This window comes from Enoplosus armatus, chromosome 4, assembly GCF_043641665.1.
Source record: "Enoplosus armatus isolate fEnoArm2 chromosome 4, fEnoArm2.hap1, whole genome shotgun sequence".
NCBI classification, from domain to species: domain Eukaryota; kingdom Metazoa; phylum Chordata; class Actinopteri; order Centrarchiformes; family Enoplosidae; genus Enoplosus; species Enoplosus armatus.
The window spans coordinates 8011931-8027793 of record NC_092183.1 but is presented as its reverse complement, the minus strand read 5'-3'; the positions used below and the strand labels follow the sequence as shown (position 1 = coordinate 8027793).

Here is a 15863-nt window from a genome sequence, read left to right as displayed (position 1 = left end):
TTCCAGTGCTGCAGGATCTTCTCTGTGAGCACTGCAGCCGGCAAAATGCTACACAGTTTAAACCTGATTGTAGCCTGGATTTGGCCATGATGACTGTCCATGGTGATTTTTAAGATCAAGATCATCATGGACACAGAGTCAGCACATTATCTTGTAGTGTACCTGAGTTTAGGATTTAAATCTGATGCTTCCCCAATTGAGTTATGGGCCAGTTAGAGGCTTCATGATCATTGTTAATGTGTTAATGACAAGCTGAACACTGTTTTTGTCTCCAACTGTAGTGTGTGATGCCAAGACTTTTGACAGTCTCCTGGTTTGTTCCCAGCTTAATGTAATCATAATGTAATCATTCATTCATTCACTGAGTTTTGTGTTTGCGTCTGTGCTTGTGCTTGTGTGTGTGTGTGTGTGTGTATGTGTGTGTAGTCCTAGTCTTGAGTGTGACAGTGGAGAAGAGGACATACTGGGACATTCCTACCCCTGCTCATCTTTAAAGAAGCAGTCCATCCTGCGATCCAGCTCAGGAGAGGAGAGGGACTCTTTCAACACGTCACCAGACTTTAACCGCACACACTCTGACATCACGCACAAGTCCACCAAGGTACACCCTCTTTGAATATGTTAAATATCCAGCAACAGGGTTTTTCTCCATTAATGTAAAGTCCCATGTGGCCTGAGACAGAATGCCTGCAAAACCTGGTTCTTTCACTTCTTTATACGTTTAACAATAAACTAAAACACTGTCTTTATGACCATATTGCCCTCAGATGACAGATGAGCAGTTCACCTGTGTCTTAGTGTGTTTCCATTGTGACATGATGTGCTGAATCATTTTTTCATTCAATTATCAATTAAAACATTTTTTGCTGCATGGTTTATTGTAATTGATAATTATTGTAATGCATTACAAGCGCAATAAAACACTAAAAACTCTATGTCATACAGCGAATGCAAAGTAAAGCACTACAAGAGACACCGCCTGCCTTACAGACAATCGTCAGCTGACGAGTCCAGAGTGATGAAAACATATATGGAGTGGATCTTTTACGGTTTCCTGTTCACAGAATTAAAGCTGTGAACTTGTGCTTATTGCTCTGCCTGATCTGTTCCTTCTGATCTGCTTTCTCACCCAGAACCCAGAGGAAGCCGAGGTTCGTCTACGCTCCTACTCCTACTCCTCCCCCAAGGCGAAGCCGTCACGGCCGCTGCTAAACCGAGACGCGACCATCACTGACCTGGCAGAAGGTGAGTGAACTTTGACCCCTTTGCCCTGTGACCTTTCTGTTCCCAGCAGCCAGCTGAATGGACACATGTGCCACATGTCTAACAGGGGGAAGTCCAGACAGGTGTCATAAATCCACTGAACCTCTATAAAGTATATGTGTGTTTTGTGTCGGCTCTGATTTGATGTGTGTTTATGAGTATGCGTGAGTGCGCAGCATTAAGGCCATGCTTTGTCCTGTGTAGATGGTGCATTCAGCAGCAGCAGTCGTTCTCTACTTCAAGCTTTATCTCTTTCTAAATCCCTCTCTCGTCTCAACCAAGTTAGTAAGTACAAGAACAGCATCAAACAGCAATTTAGACACTGCTGGTTGGCCGGTGAATACATTTCAGTGTGTCTTTTTGCTCTTTCTGGTGAACCATGGGATAAACTGGTGATTGAGAGCTGCACAATTAAAAGGCATATCTGCCATATTTAAACTTGTCATGACCCAGCGTAATTTAAAAGTATATTCATACAAGATGGAAAAACTGGAGTAGAGTGATTGAAATAGTCTCGTTGTACAGAGAAACCGAACCATTTTGCTACATATTTTGCTGTAAATGATTTCCCAAGATATTTTGATCACACAATTTTGCAAAACAATGATGTTTCTCATTGTGACCCAAATTGTGCAGCACTATATCCGTGGTAAGATTTTGTTTTTGCTGGTGAGTGCGGCACTCATGATGAGCAATGCACAAACCACTGACTCAGAAAAGAACATATTCATTATTATTCTGAATTGCTGGGAGATCAAGAGCAGACTTTCTCCAAAGCTTGTTGACAAGACTTTTTGTCTTAGTAATAAAACAATAGTCATCCAAACTCATTTATATAATGAGTGACAAGTAGAGGTCTGAATCTTTTAAGGACATTTTCAATAGCCTGAGGCTTTGGAAAAATTCTCTCTGCGTAGCTCTTACAGATCAGCTGAAGGAGGAGTTGTTTCTACTCTGAGGGCTCTGTTTTACTTCCATTTGGGTACATATTTTGTTCCCCTCTCGGTTTTGATTTTCCATCTTTGGTGTCATCTGGTTTTTCAAGGCAAAACTCTTGTCTGGTGTTTATTCTCTCTCTGTAGGGGTTTGCTGGATCCAGACTGTTTCAGGGATTCTTGTATTTGCTTCTAACGCAATTCTGATTGGGGGTGATGGTTTTTAACGGCCTTTGGCATGATTCACTTACAATCTATAATAATGTCTTCAACTTTATTGATATGTATTTCTGGCTTACTCGTTTGCCTGTCCTTGTTACTCTACCTTACAGAGCAGAGAGCATTCAGCCTGACTGAGACTCCGAGAGAAAAGAGGTAAAGCCAGTGTGTCAGAAGCAATTCACTCAACTGTGCTCAGCACCCACTGCTCATTTGTTCCTCCCTTTTTAGGCATCAGTGTGGACCAGCGGTTAGAGATTGGCTTAGATGGGTCTGCATATGTGTATGTGTGCGTTTGCATGTGTATGTGTATCTCCAGATTAAACCTGTGGTCGGGGTCTGAGTGGGCAGGATGTGACATACTTCCTCTTTTAAGGCCAGGGCCAGAATGATTGCAACCTCAAAATAACCCTGAGTAAACAGCAAAACTCAGGGCTTTCCTGGACTCCAGACCTCAGAAACCTGAGAAACTAATTTCTAGACCTCATCAATGATACTGAATTTGTAGAATGTATTTTGTATTATAGATCTTAAGGTGTGCTGAATTAACATTTGCTTTACAATCTTAATATGTGACAAATTTCACTCATTTTGTTTTCATTTCATAAATGCCACAATCCATAATCATTTTGTAGTTTATTTAACTTGCTGCCTCATACATTTATCATGCTCTAACACATTTTGTTTGCTAATAATCATGCATTGCTAACAGAGGAAACATTATAGAAGATCATATTAGGCAATTAGATTATCGTATTCTTATAGATCATGTTAATACTACAGTATTGATCAGCCTGATCAGACTCACCAACCATTTTTGTCCCTCACAACATCAGTATCCATCCAATGTTAACAAAATGTGGATGTTGCTTCTGCCTTAAGCATTGGCTAATATGTTATATGGTTTACTAAAACTGTATGTAGCACAAACACCCATGTAAAACATGCAGTCTTCTTTCTTTTCCATACATACTTTATTAGCCCCAGAAATGGTTTATAGACTCTAATCTTAGATGCCACGTATATTATTTAACATATCTGAGTCTCCTGATGAGCCGAAACACAACAACCTGGTCTGAGGTGTGTTATATTCATGCAGGGTTTTGGGTTTCCGTAAGCGGGCCCAGTCAGCAGAGGAGGAGAGCAGCGCTTCACTCCAACATCTCACCCTCACAGAGTTCCTCAAAGAGTATGTTTTCACCGAAATGGCCTCCCAGCCATGCATGTATGGCTTAACTCATTCTAACCCCGTCATAAAACCATTCCCCAACTCATCCATTAACCACATGGACTCTTTGCAGCTGTATTATATGTCATATATGAATCCTCAGAAGTAGATTATATTAACACTTTTATGTCAGGTTGCAGTATAACTTTGATGTGATATTGCATGTTTCTCTTCTTTTTGTTCTGTCATTGATGCCTTTCACCTAGAGTGTCTAATGTAACTAGCATACGTTTCTGTCAATAGTTGACACATTATTAATTGCATCTTGCCAAGGTCATACTATAAATAGTATCCACTAGAGTCCATAGTGACTTCCAAGCATGCCAAGCATGTTGTTAAGAGTAATAGTCTGTAGACCAGGGGTCCTGGAAGACTGTCTGGACATTCTTTCATTCCAGCATGACGCCGACGTACCTGATTATTAGTATATTGAAAGTACTAAAATAATGATTTGTTTCATAAAGAGTGTGCATGTTTGGCTTGAATGCTGCAGTCTTCCACAGGCCAAAAATGATGGGAGAAGTTGATGATGACTGCTGACTGAAATGTTCACATTTAAACAGGATCGAGGATGAGGAGTGGGATAAATACATAATCCCGTCTAAGGTCGAGTCAGAGAAGTACAAAGTCAGCCGGACCTTCAGCTTCCTCAAGAGCAGGATGTCCAGCACTCGCAACAAGACCAAGGTGAGGCAACACAGTGAACTTGTGATGCCTGCTGGCTAATGTGTTTAAAAATATGATTGAGAAATCCCTATAGTTGAACTTTATGTATATATATATATATATATATATAGGCCTCTCAAAGTAGTGCAGTAAAAGGTTTACCACCTCTCAGACAGGCCAGGTCAGGATTCCTGTGCTGGGGAGCCATTGTCTGTGCACGATGCCTTTATTTGGCGAAGGAGAAAATTCCCTCTCCTCAGGTCTTAGCAACGGGACACAGTGAAAATATCCTCTTACATAATGTGTAGACCCCCTCCACACAGCGTGAAGAACCAAAACACATTCCATAGTATACTCGCAGTCTTATAAACACGTGTGCATGTGCTCAAGAACATGTTTCCATGTATGTGCAGACGCACGATGCACATGAGCAGTCAAAAAACAAACATGCACCCTTAGACTTCCTTGTAAAGTTTGATAAGAAAATAAACATTGCACTATCACACACATGCACATAGGAATCCCCCTAATGTCCCCCCAAGGATATAGCACCACAACAGCAACCAGTCTCCATGGACCTTGACAAAGTAAACAGAAAAGCTCAGTCAGAGGCCTCTTTATCTCAACTAAGTCCACTTTAACAGGTGTGTTTCAGCAAGAAGATGACCGCTCTATGCCTCTGTCTGCCTGCTGCTCAGAGTCGTGTTATTTCTACTTTGGTGGTTTACATGATATTGTGGCATTAACTGCAGTAAATGTCAGCTGAATGAATAAGTTTAAAATATTTACTACTTGTGTTTCAGGTGAAAGGGAAAGAGGTGAAGGAGGGAAAGGAGAGGTCAGGAGCCGCTAATGGACACCAGTTTGTTCCTGTGTCTCCATCTGGTCCTGCTCTCTGTGTGGCCTGTGATAAGTCTGTTTCTGGGAAGGAGCTGTTGCAGTGCTCCAGTAAGTACTATACTGTCAGTATTCTTGTTGTTATATGTCCGTGGTGGCTGAACTGTTCGGGGTTTGTGTAAATCTCTTTCCACAAAGTCAACATTGATCGTGAGTAGCAGGGCAGTTTGACGGCCATCTGGACACTGAATCCAGAGATGTGGTAATTTTGTTTATTATCAGCTTACTGTTGAAATTAACTGGGATTTCATCTACCTTTGTCTTTAGACTGTCTCCTGAACGTCCATAAAAACTGCAGAGAGTCTGTTGCAGCCTGTGGAAAGGTAACCACCAACACCACGCAAATGCTAGATTTCAAAGAATAGTTTAACATTAAAAAACATCTCTTGGTTACGGACAGTGCATATCTGGGACTGGGTGATTCTCACCTGGGCTTCTTTTTGAATTTTGCATGATTTCATGGTTCAAACAATCTCTCAGGGAGAAAGTCTTTTTCCACCATTAAAGGGGCACTCCACCACCTTTACACATATAGGTCAGTTTACTTGTCATAGTTGACATTACTCAGCCCGTGAAAACAGGTGAATAATGTCTTCTGTGACTCTGGAGATTTGTCAAATCTGAGAAAATAATGGTTTTCTCAGCTTGAGCTTGGAGACGACAAATTTGTTACAGAAAGGGTCGAACAAAAAGATGCAATAGATGACATTATGGAAAATGAGAATCTAGCATTACTTTTGACTAGCTATTGATCAGCAGAATAGCGTTAAACCACCATATGGGCATACGTCATTGTGCGCATGCATGATACAAACAAAACGGGGACCCACTCCAAGAAACATTGCTCTATGGTGCTACTAGTGGTCAAAAACTCCACAGGTTGCCTTTACGTACACAATTAACACTTTCTGAAGTGAAAATGTGTTATTCTCATGTAGTTAATATGGTACAATCAAGCTCTCTACTCAATGTTCTGAATCCAGTAAGTTCACATATGATCTCTGGGTTGTCAGAATCCTTCTTGGGAAGTCAGAGAAATCTGTTGTTGTCAGCCAACCATGTCCAGTGGTCTGAGACGCGTGCTCTGTGGCAGCAACACCCCCAGTTCAAATCCAGCTTGTGTTGCAGGTCATTCCCTCCGTCTCTCCCTGTGTTTCCTGTCGCACTCTGCTGTGCTGTCTAATAAAGGCAAAATGCCAAAAAAAATAAATAAATCAGTTACTGAAGCAGAGGCAGCCTGAGAGGAAGTGGGTACAACAGGAAGAGTAAATTCCAACCCTTAGTGACAAAGGAACTCCTGGAATGTGTTGAACATCACAACCTGATGATGTATAACAAGCTCATCTGGGTGGACGGAGCTCTCTTTAATGTTTTTGTCCAAGCTTAAATTGACTCCAGTGTTGACTAAATTTGTTGTCACAACAACGTGATGTTTAAATCACAAACCATATGATTTACAGCTGTTGACGTTAATATGATTGTTTTTCCTCAGAAACCACAGGAGAGGAATGCATTGCTGATGAAAAGCAAGACCCTGTCTCTCCCACAGAGTGAGTCAGAAATTATGGTTTGTCCCCCCTCCTCCCATAGTGTCCTCCCTTGGTCTTTGATTAAGTTTTTACCTGTCCTCCCTGGTTTCTCCTGTAGTAGATTAAGAAAGCCATTGCTCCTCATCCCCCACTCTCCCGCTTCCCTGTTGTTCTTTCCCTAGTACAAAAAGTTAAAATGTAATCTATCTCTGTGGGGGATCTGGCCTGGATTGTGTTTATGTGTGTGTTTGTGCATGAGTACAGAGGTTGAGTGTTTCTTTTGCATTGACAGGATCATTTTATTTCTTAATGTGTGTGTGTGTGTTTGATGTCTTACAAAGGTGTCAAGGTCAAAAAAATCTGCTTCAATTACTACAACATATTGTCACAACTGTAGGCTGCATGGCCAGTTAAACAATGAATGATAACCAATGCAGACCTCCTCACAGCTTTATAATCCAGTTACTGTTACATTTGGTGACCACGTAGATTAAACAAAGCATCTGAACACAAAACAGATATTTGAAGTGCGTATTTGTAGAATGGGAAGGCCTCCAAGGTGTGACTGATCCCTCTTCCTGCTCAATGTCCCGGTCTCCCCTCCAGACTCTGCGAAAGACAATTCTCCAGCCTCCATCTTCTCCTCTTCCTCTTCACTTCCCACGATGACCAAAGATAAGAGAGAAACAGTCGCCCCTCTCTCCAAAAGCCTCTCTGTCTCTACGGACAGCAGGTTGGATGGCAATGTTACCACTATATGTCAACCAATACATCAGAATGATTGTTTTATATTTGTCATAAGACCACTGCTACAAAAAGCGTCTGTAAAACTACAGTTAATTGAAGTCTTTGCATTTTAAACATTATTAATGTAATTTTATTTGATATTCAAACAGATATGTAGTCTGTTCATTTTACAGTTATATGGGTGGACTAGGCCAACTTGCCTTGTTGTGGTACTATCCTCCAAAACTGATTCCATGAATCTGGAATAAATATAATCTTAGTTCACAATCATGCACTCTCATGCAAACACTTAAAAAAAGCTCCATGTTCAGATCTAACAAATTGAGTTACTGTACAGACGGCTGAGTGATGCAGCAGCGGTGGACAGCGAGTGCAGTGTGACAGCTTGCACTAACAGCTCATTGTCTGATGAGGGAACGCAGGTCACAGCGACTCCCCCATCAACCGAGCCGCCAATCACCACACAGGGTGAGAAAGACAACATCATAACTCACCACACTTATACATACATAACATCGAGAATGATTGTAGAGTGGATTGTGGTTTAGAAGAAAGACATTATCTTTATTCCTGCAGATGCTGCTGACGCTTCTCTACTGAGCGACCTGTCAGCTGACCTGCTGGGACTTGAGGTGGAGTCGTGGAGTCTGGCGGTCAGTCCGGAGTTTTGCAGGAAACATGACAGGCGCACCATTAAACGACAGGATGTTATTTATGGTGGGACAATTCTTCTTAATACAGTATTTTAGATGAGCATTATGCACTGTGGATACTGCGTCTGTAATTGTAAAGCAGATCTTATTGGTTGAGTCAAAACTCAGTGGGTGGAGCCAAAGAATCTGAATTTTTCAGTAGTTAATAGGCAGAAATGTAGACTTGAGACTTGACTTGGACTTGATCTAAATGGCTTAAAACATAACGTGCACACTGCAAAGTTGGAAGCCCTGTAAACATGCACATTTATTTCAGTGCCCATAATCCACTTTCACTGCCCCCATATAGAGCTGATGCAGACAGAGCTGCACCACATCCAAACCCTGACGGTCATGTCGGAGGTGTTCAGGAGAGGCATGCTGGAGGAGCTGCAGCTCGACTGGGATTGTGTGGCCCGGATCTTTCCCTGCTTGGACCCCCTGTTGCTCTTTCACAGAAACCTCTTCGGAGCGCTGCAGGAACGCAGACAGGCTGCAACCCAACCAGAGAACCCCCGAAATTACCTCATCCATCAGATTGGAGATGTACTGCTTCAGCAGGTTGGTGAAGACGGATTCATGCACATAAACACACACAGATGCATGTCTGTAGTCAGTCTCTCATGGTCTCTTTCTCAGTTCTCAGATGAAAATGCTGAGAAGATGAAGCAGGTGTACGGAGAGTTCTGCAGCCATCACACCGAGGCTGTCAATGTCTTCAAAGAGCTGCAGCAACAAAACAAAAAACTCCAAAACTTTGTCAAAGTAAGCTCCTGCTTTCAGACCTCTTGTGCTTTTTAAAATAAGTACATTGTCTTGATTGAGGAGGTACTCATTTTGGTGTTAACCTCTCTGCTCACAGCAACAGAGCAACAACACTGTGGTCAGACGGAGAGAGGTGCCAGAGTTCATCCTGCTGGTCACTCAGCGCATCACCAAGTACCCAGTGCTGCTGGAGAGGATATTACAGTACACTCAGGGTACGTTAGCTCTACTGTGTCCTAAACTAAGTCATGAATATATGCAACTCTTAAGTCTGTAACACATTCTGTGGAAGCAACAACACAAAGGGCAGGACAAGGGGCAATTTTTGCTGTCGAATTTTAAGTGCTTTCTACAGTGTAAAATAGTATTTTAATGTGACCTCTCCGTTACCTCTTTCCCACAGAGGGAAGTCAGGAACACTCTGACGTGTCAAGTGCCCTGGTTCAGATCCGAGACATCATCGCTGCAGTGGACCTGACTGTAAACAAGCATGAGAAGTGTCAGGAGCTGCAGGAAGTGCTGGCCCGGCTGGAGAATAAGAGCTTTGCCAAGCTAAAGAACGGCAAGGTGTTTCGCAAACAGGACCTGCATAGCAAACACAGGGATCTGCAGCATAAAGGGCTGGTCTACTGGAAGACCGCCACAGGACGTCTAAAAGGTGTGTATGAGATCATCTGTGCCGCAAGATCGTTTTCGTTTAACAGACATCCAATCTACATGTATTTCTACTCATCCGTTTTCAGATACTTTGGCTCTCCTGCTCACAGACGTTCTGGTTTTCCTACAAGAGAAAGATCAGCGCTTTATATTTGCTGCTGTGGTAAGCCTTGACCGGAAAAACACTTTGAAATTAGAGATATCTTGTCCAGCTGTCTATCCATTCCACTCCATCCTTTAAACCCATCTTCATGGGTTTTATCTGCTTTTTCAGGACCAGAAGCCTCCTGTAATCCCTCTGCAGAAGCTCATTGTTAGAGAAGTAGCCAATGAAGAGAGAGGAATGTTCCTTATCTCTGCCTCCTCAGTGGGACCAGAGATGTATGAAGTTCACACCACCACCAGAGACGAGAGGAATGCGTGGATGAGACACATACGACAAGCTGTAGAGAGGTGTGTGTGTGTGTGTGTGTGTGTGTCAAGTCAAGTCTACAGTGTTTGTCTGTGCAGGTATGCATATGTCAGGGCTTCTACTTGGAATCTGTGTGCATGTGTGTGTGAAGGTTAATGTGTGTAAGTGTGTGTGTGTGTGTGAGTGTGTGTGTGTGTGTGTTACTCATTATCTAACCTACTGGTCTACCTGGCAGTTGTCCTGAGGAAGAGGAGGAGGAGGAGCGAAGTGCTGAGACAGAGGAGGCCAGGCGAGCAGCAGAAGTGAGAGTTCAGAAGATCACTAAGTTCCAAGGTAAGAAATGTTTGAGCACCCATGTGCACATTTTCTCTGTCACCTGTCGTTCTCAGATAGAACCATAAACAACAACAAGTCCTAATCGTAGTGTTTGTTTCGTGTAGAGACACTGCTGGGTCAGGACCAGCGGATCTGCACCAGCCTGGAGGAGAAGTTACAGCTTTATGCTGAGCTTACGGAGTTAACCCTGCATTCACCAGAACCTGTACCACTGCGCCATCTGCTGGTGCAACCAGACACCGACAGCGAGACGCCACGGCAGGCCTCCTCACTGCTCACAGCTGCACTCAGAGAAGGTAAAAAAAGGCTGCTATGAGGCTACTAAATGGTGTGGGCTGCATGATGCTGCAGTCATGCTGCATATATCAGTTTAAGAACATATTTCACAAGTCTAATGGTGGCTAATGATTATGACTAGTTTTCAGTCAATACAAAAAAGTCCTGAATAAAATCTGTATATGGGAAACACTATCAAACACTAACACTATAGCATTTTATACACAGAGCTGACCCCCTTGCTGAAAGGGGAGCTCTAAGTAAGGTCCTTGAGAAGGAAACCCCGTTTTTACACATTCAATCATTTTTATTCATCTTAAACAGATTGTATACGTTTCTTAAAGCCCTGGTACATAGCCATCACTAGTGTTTTTACTTATTTGGCTGAGGCTGTGTGCAAGAAGACCATGCTTTACTGACGTCTCCACTCTCGTTAGGTTTGTTGCATCTATAGACCTTTTTCACGGCAGACATTTTGACATTTTGTCATGGCAGAAAAAGCACAGCTATAATTAGAAACATCATGAATGGCTGTATCCCATTTAGCTTTGCCATTTTCAGGTCCGTGTTTACATGAATTAATATTGGCTGTGTATTCCTTCCTGGGATACTTCATGCAATCATTAATTTTGTTAGTAAGTTTTATTTGGCTTTTCCTGCTATAACAAAGTCAAAATGTCTGCTATAAAAAAGGTCTATTGGGGCTGGACAACTTAGCATAGCTCAGCCCTTTTTCAACCTGAACGTGTGCAGGACTTTTAATGAACATGCAGCTTTGCACAGAACATCAGTACTGTATTGTAACAAATACATATTGAACATTTGGTTTAATTAGAATTAAGTTTAGTAATTAAAGTTACTCCGCAAATATCAATATACCGTAGGAAACAACATAAAGGTGCAACTGAATAATTTATCAAAAGTGATATGGTAGATTTATGTTGTTGTCATGGTTGGATTTTGTTCTGCAGCGGAGAACCTGATCACCATTCTGCAGACTCGTGATGGCCTTTCTGTGCAAAGTCAGAGCTCTCCTGTCCGAGCACCAGAGGGCTGCAGCTACAACAGCCACGGCAGCAGCATCCAGGAGTCTCCCTCTGAACGTGAGTCACAGATATACATTGTAAACCTGAATGTCAAGTTTGTCCTTTAGTTGACATTGCTGCCCACATAATACTTGACCTTTACTGATGTTGGTGAACCACATTGCCTAATATGTATAGGCAGGGACATTTACTTGGGCCTTTCCTCTTTTCTTGTTGCTACAGCGGATTATCTTAGCACCCTCAGTTTGAGCTCCACCTCTCTTGGATCAGACAGCGAGCTGACGGGGCTGGACAGCGTGCTGTGGAGCTCTGCTGTCGAGCTGAGAAGAGGAGACACCAAAGGGACACTGTTAAAGGTTCAACTACTGTAGTTCCTCATGAGCAATGTTTGCTGATAAAATAAATGTGCATTACTGTTCCCCTGTAATAACACAGTTTTCTGTAGGTGGCAGAGAGCGTCCAGAGTCTGACTCAGCTTCTCTATAGTCTGCAGGTGAGAAAAGACGTTTCAGTATCTGTGGCTGAGTGCATGAGGGAAGATTGGCTTTGTGAAAGGACAGGGTCAACATTTAATACTGGGTATTCTGTATGTAAGTACAAAATGATAATAAATGTGACTTCATGACTTGGGTTTGTTTCTGATACATGGTTCCATTGTCCTATAAAAATGTTTTATTAAATTATATATATATATATATATATATATATATATATATATATATATTTAATGAAGATTTGATAAGGGATTCAAAAGAATTCAGATTCAATAAGCAAGATACTGATTGATCAAAAGCTACCCCAACTCTAAATTGACAGTGGTTATGTTATACAGGTGATAAATGTGCGATCCTTGTGTTGGCAGGCTGCCGTAACCCTCCAGGACAGCTGCCATGAGGTCCAGAAACTCCTCCTCCAGGACGGAGAAAGACCTCAGCTCCGAACCCTGACTTCCCTCCAAAACAGTCTGGTATCAGTCTCATCATATTCATGTTAAAATAAAAATGTTTACTGCATGCAGGCCCATACCAATGACAGAAAAGATCAAACCAGTTTCTGCTGCTACCCAGGAGCAGGAGAAGCAGAGGAGTATGGAGAAGAAGAAAGAGGAAATAGAAAAGAAAGGTTCAGAGAGGAGGAAAGAAGAGGTGGATGAGGTGCAGAAACTGCATGTGAAGCTGAAACAGGAGCAGCAACGCTGGGACAAGGAGTGTCTGGCTAAAGAGAAACAACAGGTAAGCCTCAGGCTGATGTTCTGAGTTGCATGTCAGCTGTCAAAAAGACACATGTATAGAAGCGGTCATACAGATAATATGTAGATTTCAGCAAAATAAAAACTGAGGGCTGTCACATATCAACAAAACCTGTGAATTCATCGCTCCCTGACCTTTAGATAGCAGTAGATATCAACAGTGCTTAATGTGCAAAGTTCAGATGTTATTTTGTGGTGAAATGTTGTAACTTCCTTTTTCCTTTGAGCATAGGTGGGTGTTTCTGCTTGTCCGTAAAGCTAGCTGGTTGCAACATATTTCTCTCATAAAATGCAACATGTGGTAGTGATGTCAGTGTAAAATGGTGTGTTTAGAAAAAAGCTTTTTTGTGATCAGCTTTTTATTGTTTTTTTTCTCTTACTCAAACACACTCACTCTGGAGGTATAGCATAATAATAATATCAAAATGCCGTATACTGCATGAACACATCCAATGCATCTCACCATTCCACACAGCCTGCCCCCCATTCTCCCAATCCCATCCAGAGATACATTTTGTGAAGTGTATACATTACATTACAGAACATTTTGCAATTCAACTCAATTCATGGTGATTTTATTACTTTTTATACAGATCAGGGTGGATTGATCCTTTAACCGTTTCAAATCCAACACTCAATATGCTTGTGAATTTGCGAGCAAATCTCTGAACTCTTTAATCCCAATCCCAGTAATGGTAGTGTAGAAACTCTATTATAACCACAGGAAGAGCTAATAAGTGGCCGAACTTCCTGATGTGCAAGTACCATATGTGTTTCCAGAGTGAACAGGAGAATATGCTGGAGCAGCGAGAACAGCAGTGCCTTCTGGAGGCCGAGCGTCTGCGCTGCGAGCGTGAGGAGCTGGAGGCTCAGCTGCTGGAATATCAGCAAAATCTGGACCGACTGAGGGAGGGCCAGAGGAGTGTGGAGAGGGAGAAGGAGAAGATTGAAGCTCAGCAGAGGCTGCTGCAGAGCTGGAGACACAACCGCCAGAGCAGCCTGCCTGTTATGATACCACTGGATGGATATAAGGTAAGAAAGGGAAGTTACAGTAATGAAGAGAAAGAGGAGGATTGAGTATGATGAATCAAAAAGCGAAAATAAAAAAATTGCACCGGACACTACTAAGCAAACCATGTCACCTTTGCTTGCTTGTGTTGTTTCAATGCCGCAGGTGTCCAGCCACAGCCGCTCAGGCAGCCTGGATGGTAACTGCTCAGTGTACGAGAACGAGGCGGCTTTACTGGCCTCCCTCCAGCAGAACCACCTCCACCAGCCCGCTAACAACAACCAGCACCAGCTTCGGCTCTCTGCGTCCAGGAAGAACCATGACGGCCCTCTGCATGGCTCCGGCTACACTGCTAACCTTGGCCTCAGTGCCAGCCTCTATAACAGCCTCAACACCCTCCTGAGCCAGGCACACAGCAAACAGCCTCAGGATGGTCTGACATACCCAAACTACAGTAACAACCACGGCTGCCCCCGGCCTCTGAACGACTCCATCCACCCCCTCAGCAGCAGGGTCACTGCACAGCCACAAAGGGCCAACAGCAGTAAGTGTAGTCATAGTCCCTCCCATGTATAGTTCTGACAGCAAACAAAGACATGCAGCCATTTGTCAACCCCTCCTTTAGAGTGCTGTATATGTCCATCATACTGCTGTAGGTTAGTTTCAGCTCATGTGGAGGTGGACATGCATCAGTTGAGTATAGTACAAATCATATTGATATATGTAATATAGTTGAGGAGAACACAGTGAAATATTTGATTCTATATTGTGCATACAGGTAAAAAGAAAAAAGAGCTTTTTCTGAAGCGTTTCTGTTCTCCTTCTAGCACACTTCAGCCCGCAGTTGGACAGGCGATCCCTTGGTACCTGGAGGTCAGAGGTCACAGGTCACGGACTTTATGAGGACAACTATTCCTCGTCTCCCTCTCTTACCCCCCTCCTTCCCCCGCAGGCTTACCTCTCTCTTGAAGGACAGAACGGGGAGGAGGCAGGAGAGGAGAACATAGTTTATCTCTGAGAACCCTTCGTGGATTCAGACGAGCAATGCAAGCTGCCTGATATATAACTGGACCGACAATAATATATCTGTTGCTTATGTGTGTTTGTGTATGTGTGTGTTTGCATCCATCTAAGTGTGATGGATATACGATAATTTTTAAAAGCCTGAATATACAAGTAAGGGAACAGTTGCAGGGAGGAAGTATACACAGATATATGTGCCTTCATCACTGTATGTGGCGGCCATTAATCATTCTCTTCCTGCATGATGAAACCATTGTGCCTTTTTGCCAACAAATTCTTTGTAAATCAGCTTTTATACTTGTACTCCCCATGTTTTTACTTCTATTATGATTCTTTTTAGTATCCGTTGACCTTGTTTTGATGGCAGAGGTGCCTCGTTGTGCCCCAAACACTGGGACCATAAGTACAAGGAAATCAGGACGGAAGGATTACTGTTATTTTCTCATGAGCACTTAAAAGAAAATGGAAATATTTGAGAAACCAATTGAGCCCTTCCCCAAACAATGTATAGAGTGCTGTTATTTCTTCATGTGATCTTTAATAATATTTATAAGGGATTGTGAGCATAAGACATAGAAATATACTGACATTGTATAAATATTAAATATATGTATAGTTTTATCGAAAGGCTACCTATGCACACTATGTTGGAAGAGGAACTTATATTCCTGTTATTATTTTACTCACTTAAGTGCCAAAAATCTTTTTATCTGATACTGTAAGTGATTTCTGTAAAGAATGGCTGTATGTTTTCTGTTTATCTTCTTTTCTGATAATTTATTGTGTGTACATTGCTTCATGCACTGTCAACGTTAATAATATTTTGTTTGATATGTGTTCTCTTGTAATCTCTGTAATCAGAACTGTGATGTGCCATATTAATATTGTGCTGTATATAAAACTATTGTGGCAAA

General features: G+C 42.3%; 1 protein-coding gene across 1 annotated transcript in view; it reads left to right on the top strand.

Moving 5' to 3' along the window:
* Positions 1 to 14944, top strand: part of LOC139284064 (rho guanine nucleotide exchange factor 28-like) — a 35890-nt gene extending 20946 nt beyond the window's left edge. The window contains exons 12-40 of the mRNA XM_070904221.1: positions 427 to 601; positions 1134 to 1245; positions 1468 to 1548; positions 2531 to 2573; positions 3517 to 3606; positions 4209 to 4332; positions 5115 to 5259; positions 5476 to 5531; positions 5744 to 5779; positions 6701 to 6758; positions 7344 to 7470; positions 7822 to 7952; positions 8061 to 8201; positions 8487 to 8737; positions 8816 to 8941; positions 9039 to 9156; positions 9345 to 9599; positions 9685 to 9761; positions 9873 to 10051; positions 10246 to 10343; positions 10451 to 10642; positions 11594 to 11725; positions 11891 to 12024; positions 12114 to 12161; positions 12531 to 12635; positions 12736 to 12900; positions 13698 to 13949; positions 14092 to 14470; positions 14754 to 14944. Of these exons, the coding sequence (XP_070760322.1) occupies positions 427 to 601; positions 1134 to 1245; positions 1468 to 1548; positions 2531 to 2573; positions 3517 to 3606; positions 4209 to 4332; positions 5115 to 5259; positions 5476 to 5531; positions 5744 to 5779; positions 6701 to 6758; positions 7344 to 7470; positions 7822 to 7952; positions 8061 to 8201; positions 8487 to 8737; positions 8816 to 8941; positions 9039 to 9156; positions 9345 to 9599; positions 9685 to 9761; positions 9873 to 10051; positions 10246 to 10343; positions 10451 to 10642; positions 11594 to 11725; positions 11891 to 12024; positions 12114 to 12161; positions 12531 to 12635; positions 12736 to 12900; positions 13698 to 13949; positions 14092 to 14470; positions 14754 to 14944 (4021 nt within the window). The remainder of the gene's footprint in view (positions 1 to 426; positions 602 to 1133; positions 1246 to 1467; positions 1549 to 2530; positions 2574 to 3516; positions 3607 to 4208; positions 4333 to 5114; positions 5260 to 5475; positions 5532 to 5743; positions 5780 to 6700; positions 6759 to 7343; positions 7471 to 7821; positions 7953 to 8060; positions 8202 to 8486; positions 8738 to 8815; positions 8942 to 9038; positions 9157 to 9344; positions 9600 to 9684; positions 9762 to 9872; positions 10052 to 10245; positions 10344 to 10450; positions 10643 to 11593; positions 11726 to 11890; positions 12025 to 12113; positions 12162 to 12530; positions 12636 to 12735; positions 12901 to 13697; positions 13950 to 14091; positions 14471 to 14753) is intronic.
* Positions 14945 to 15863: the final 919 nt, after the last annotated feature.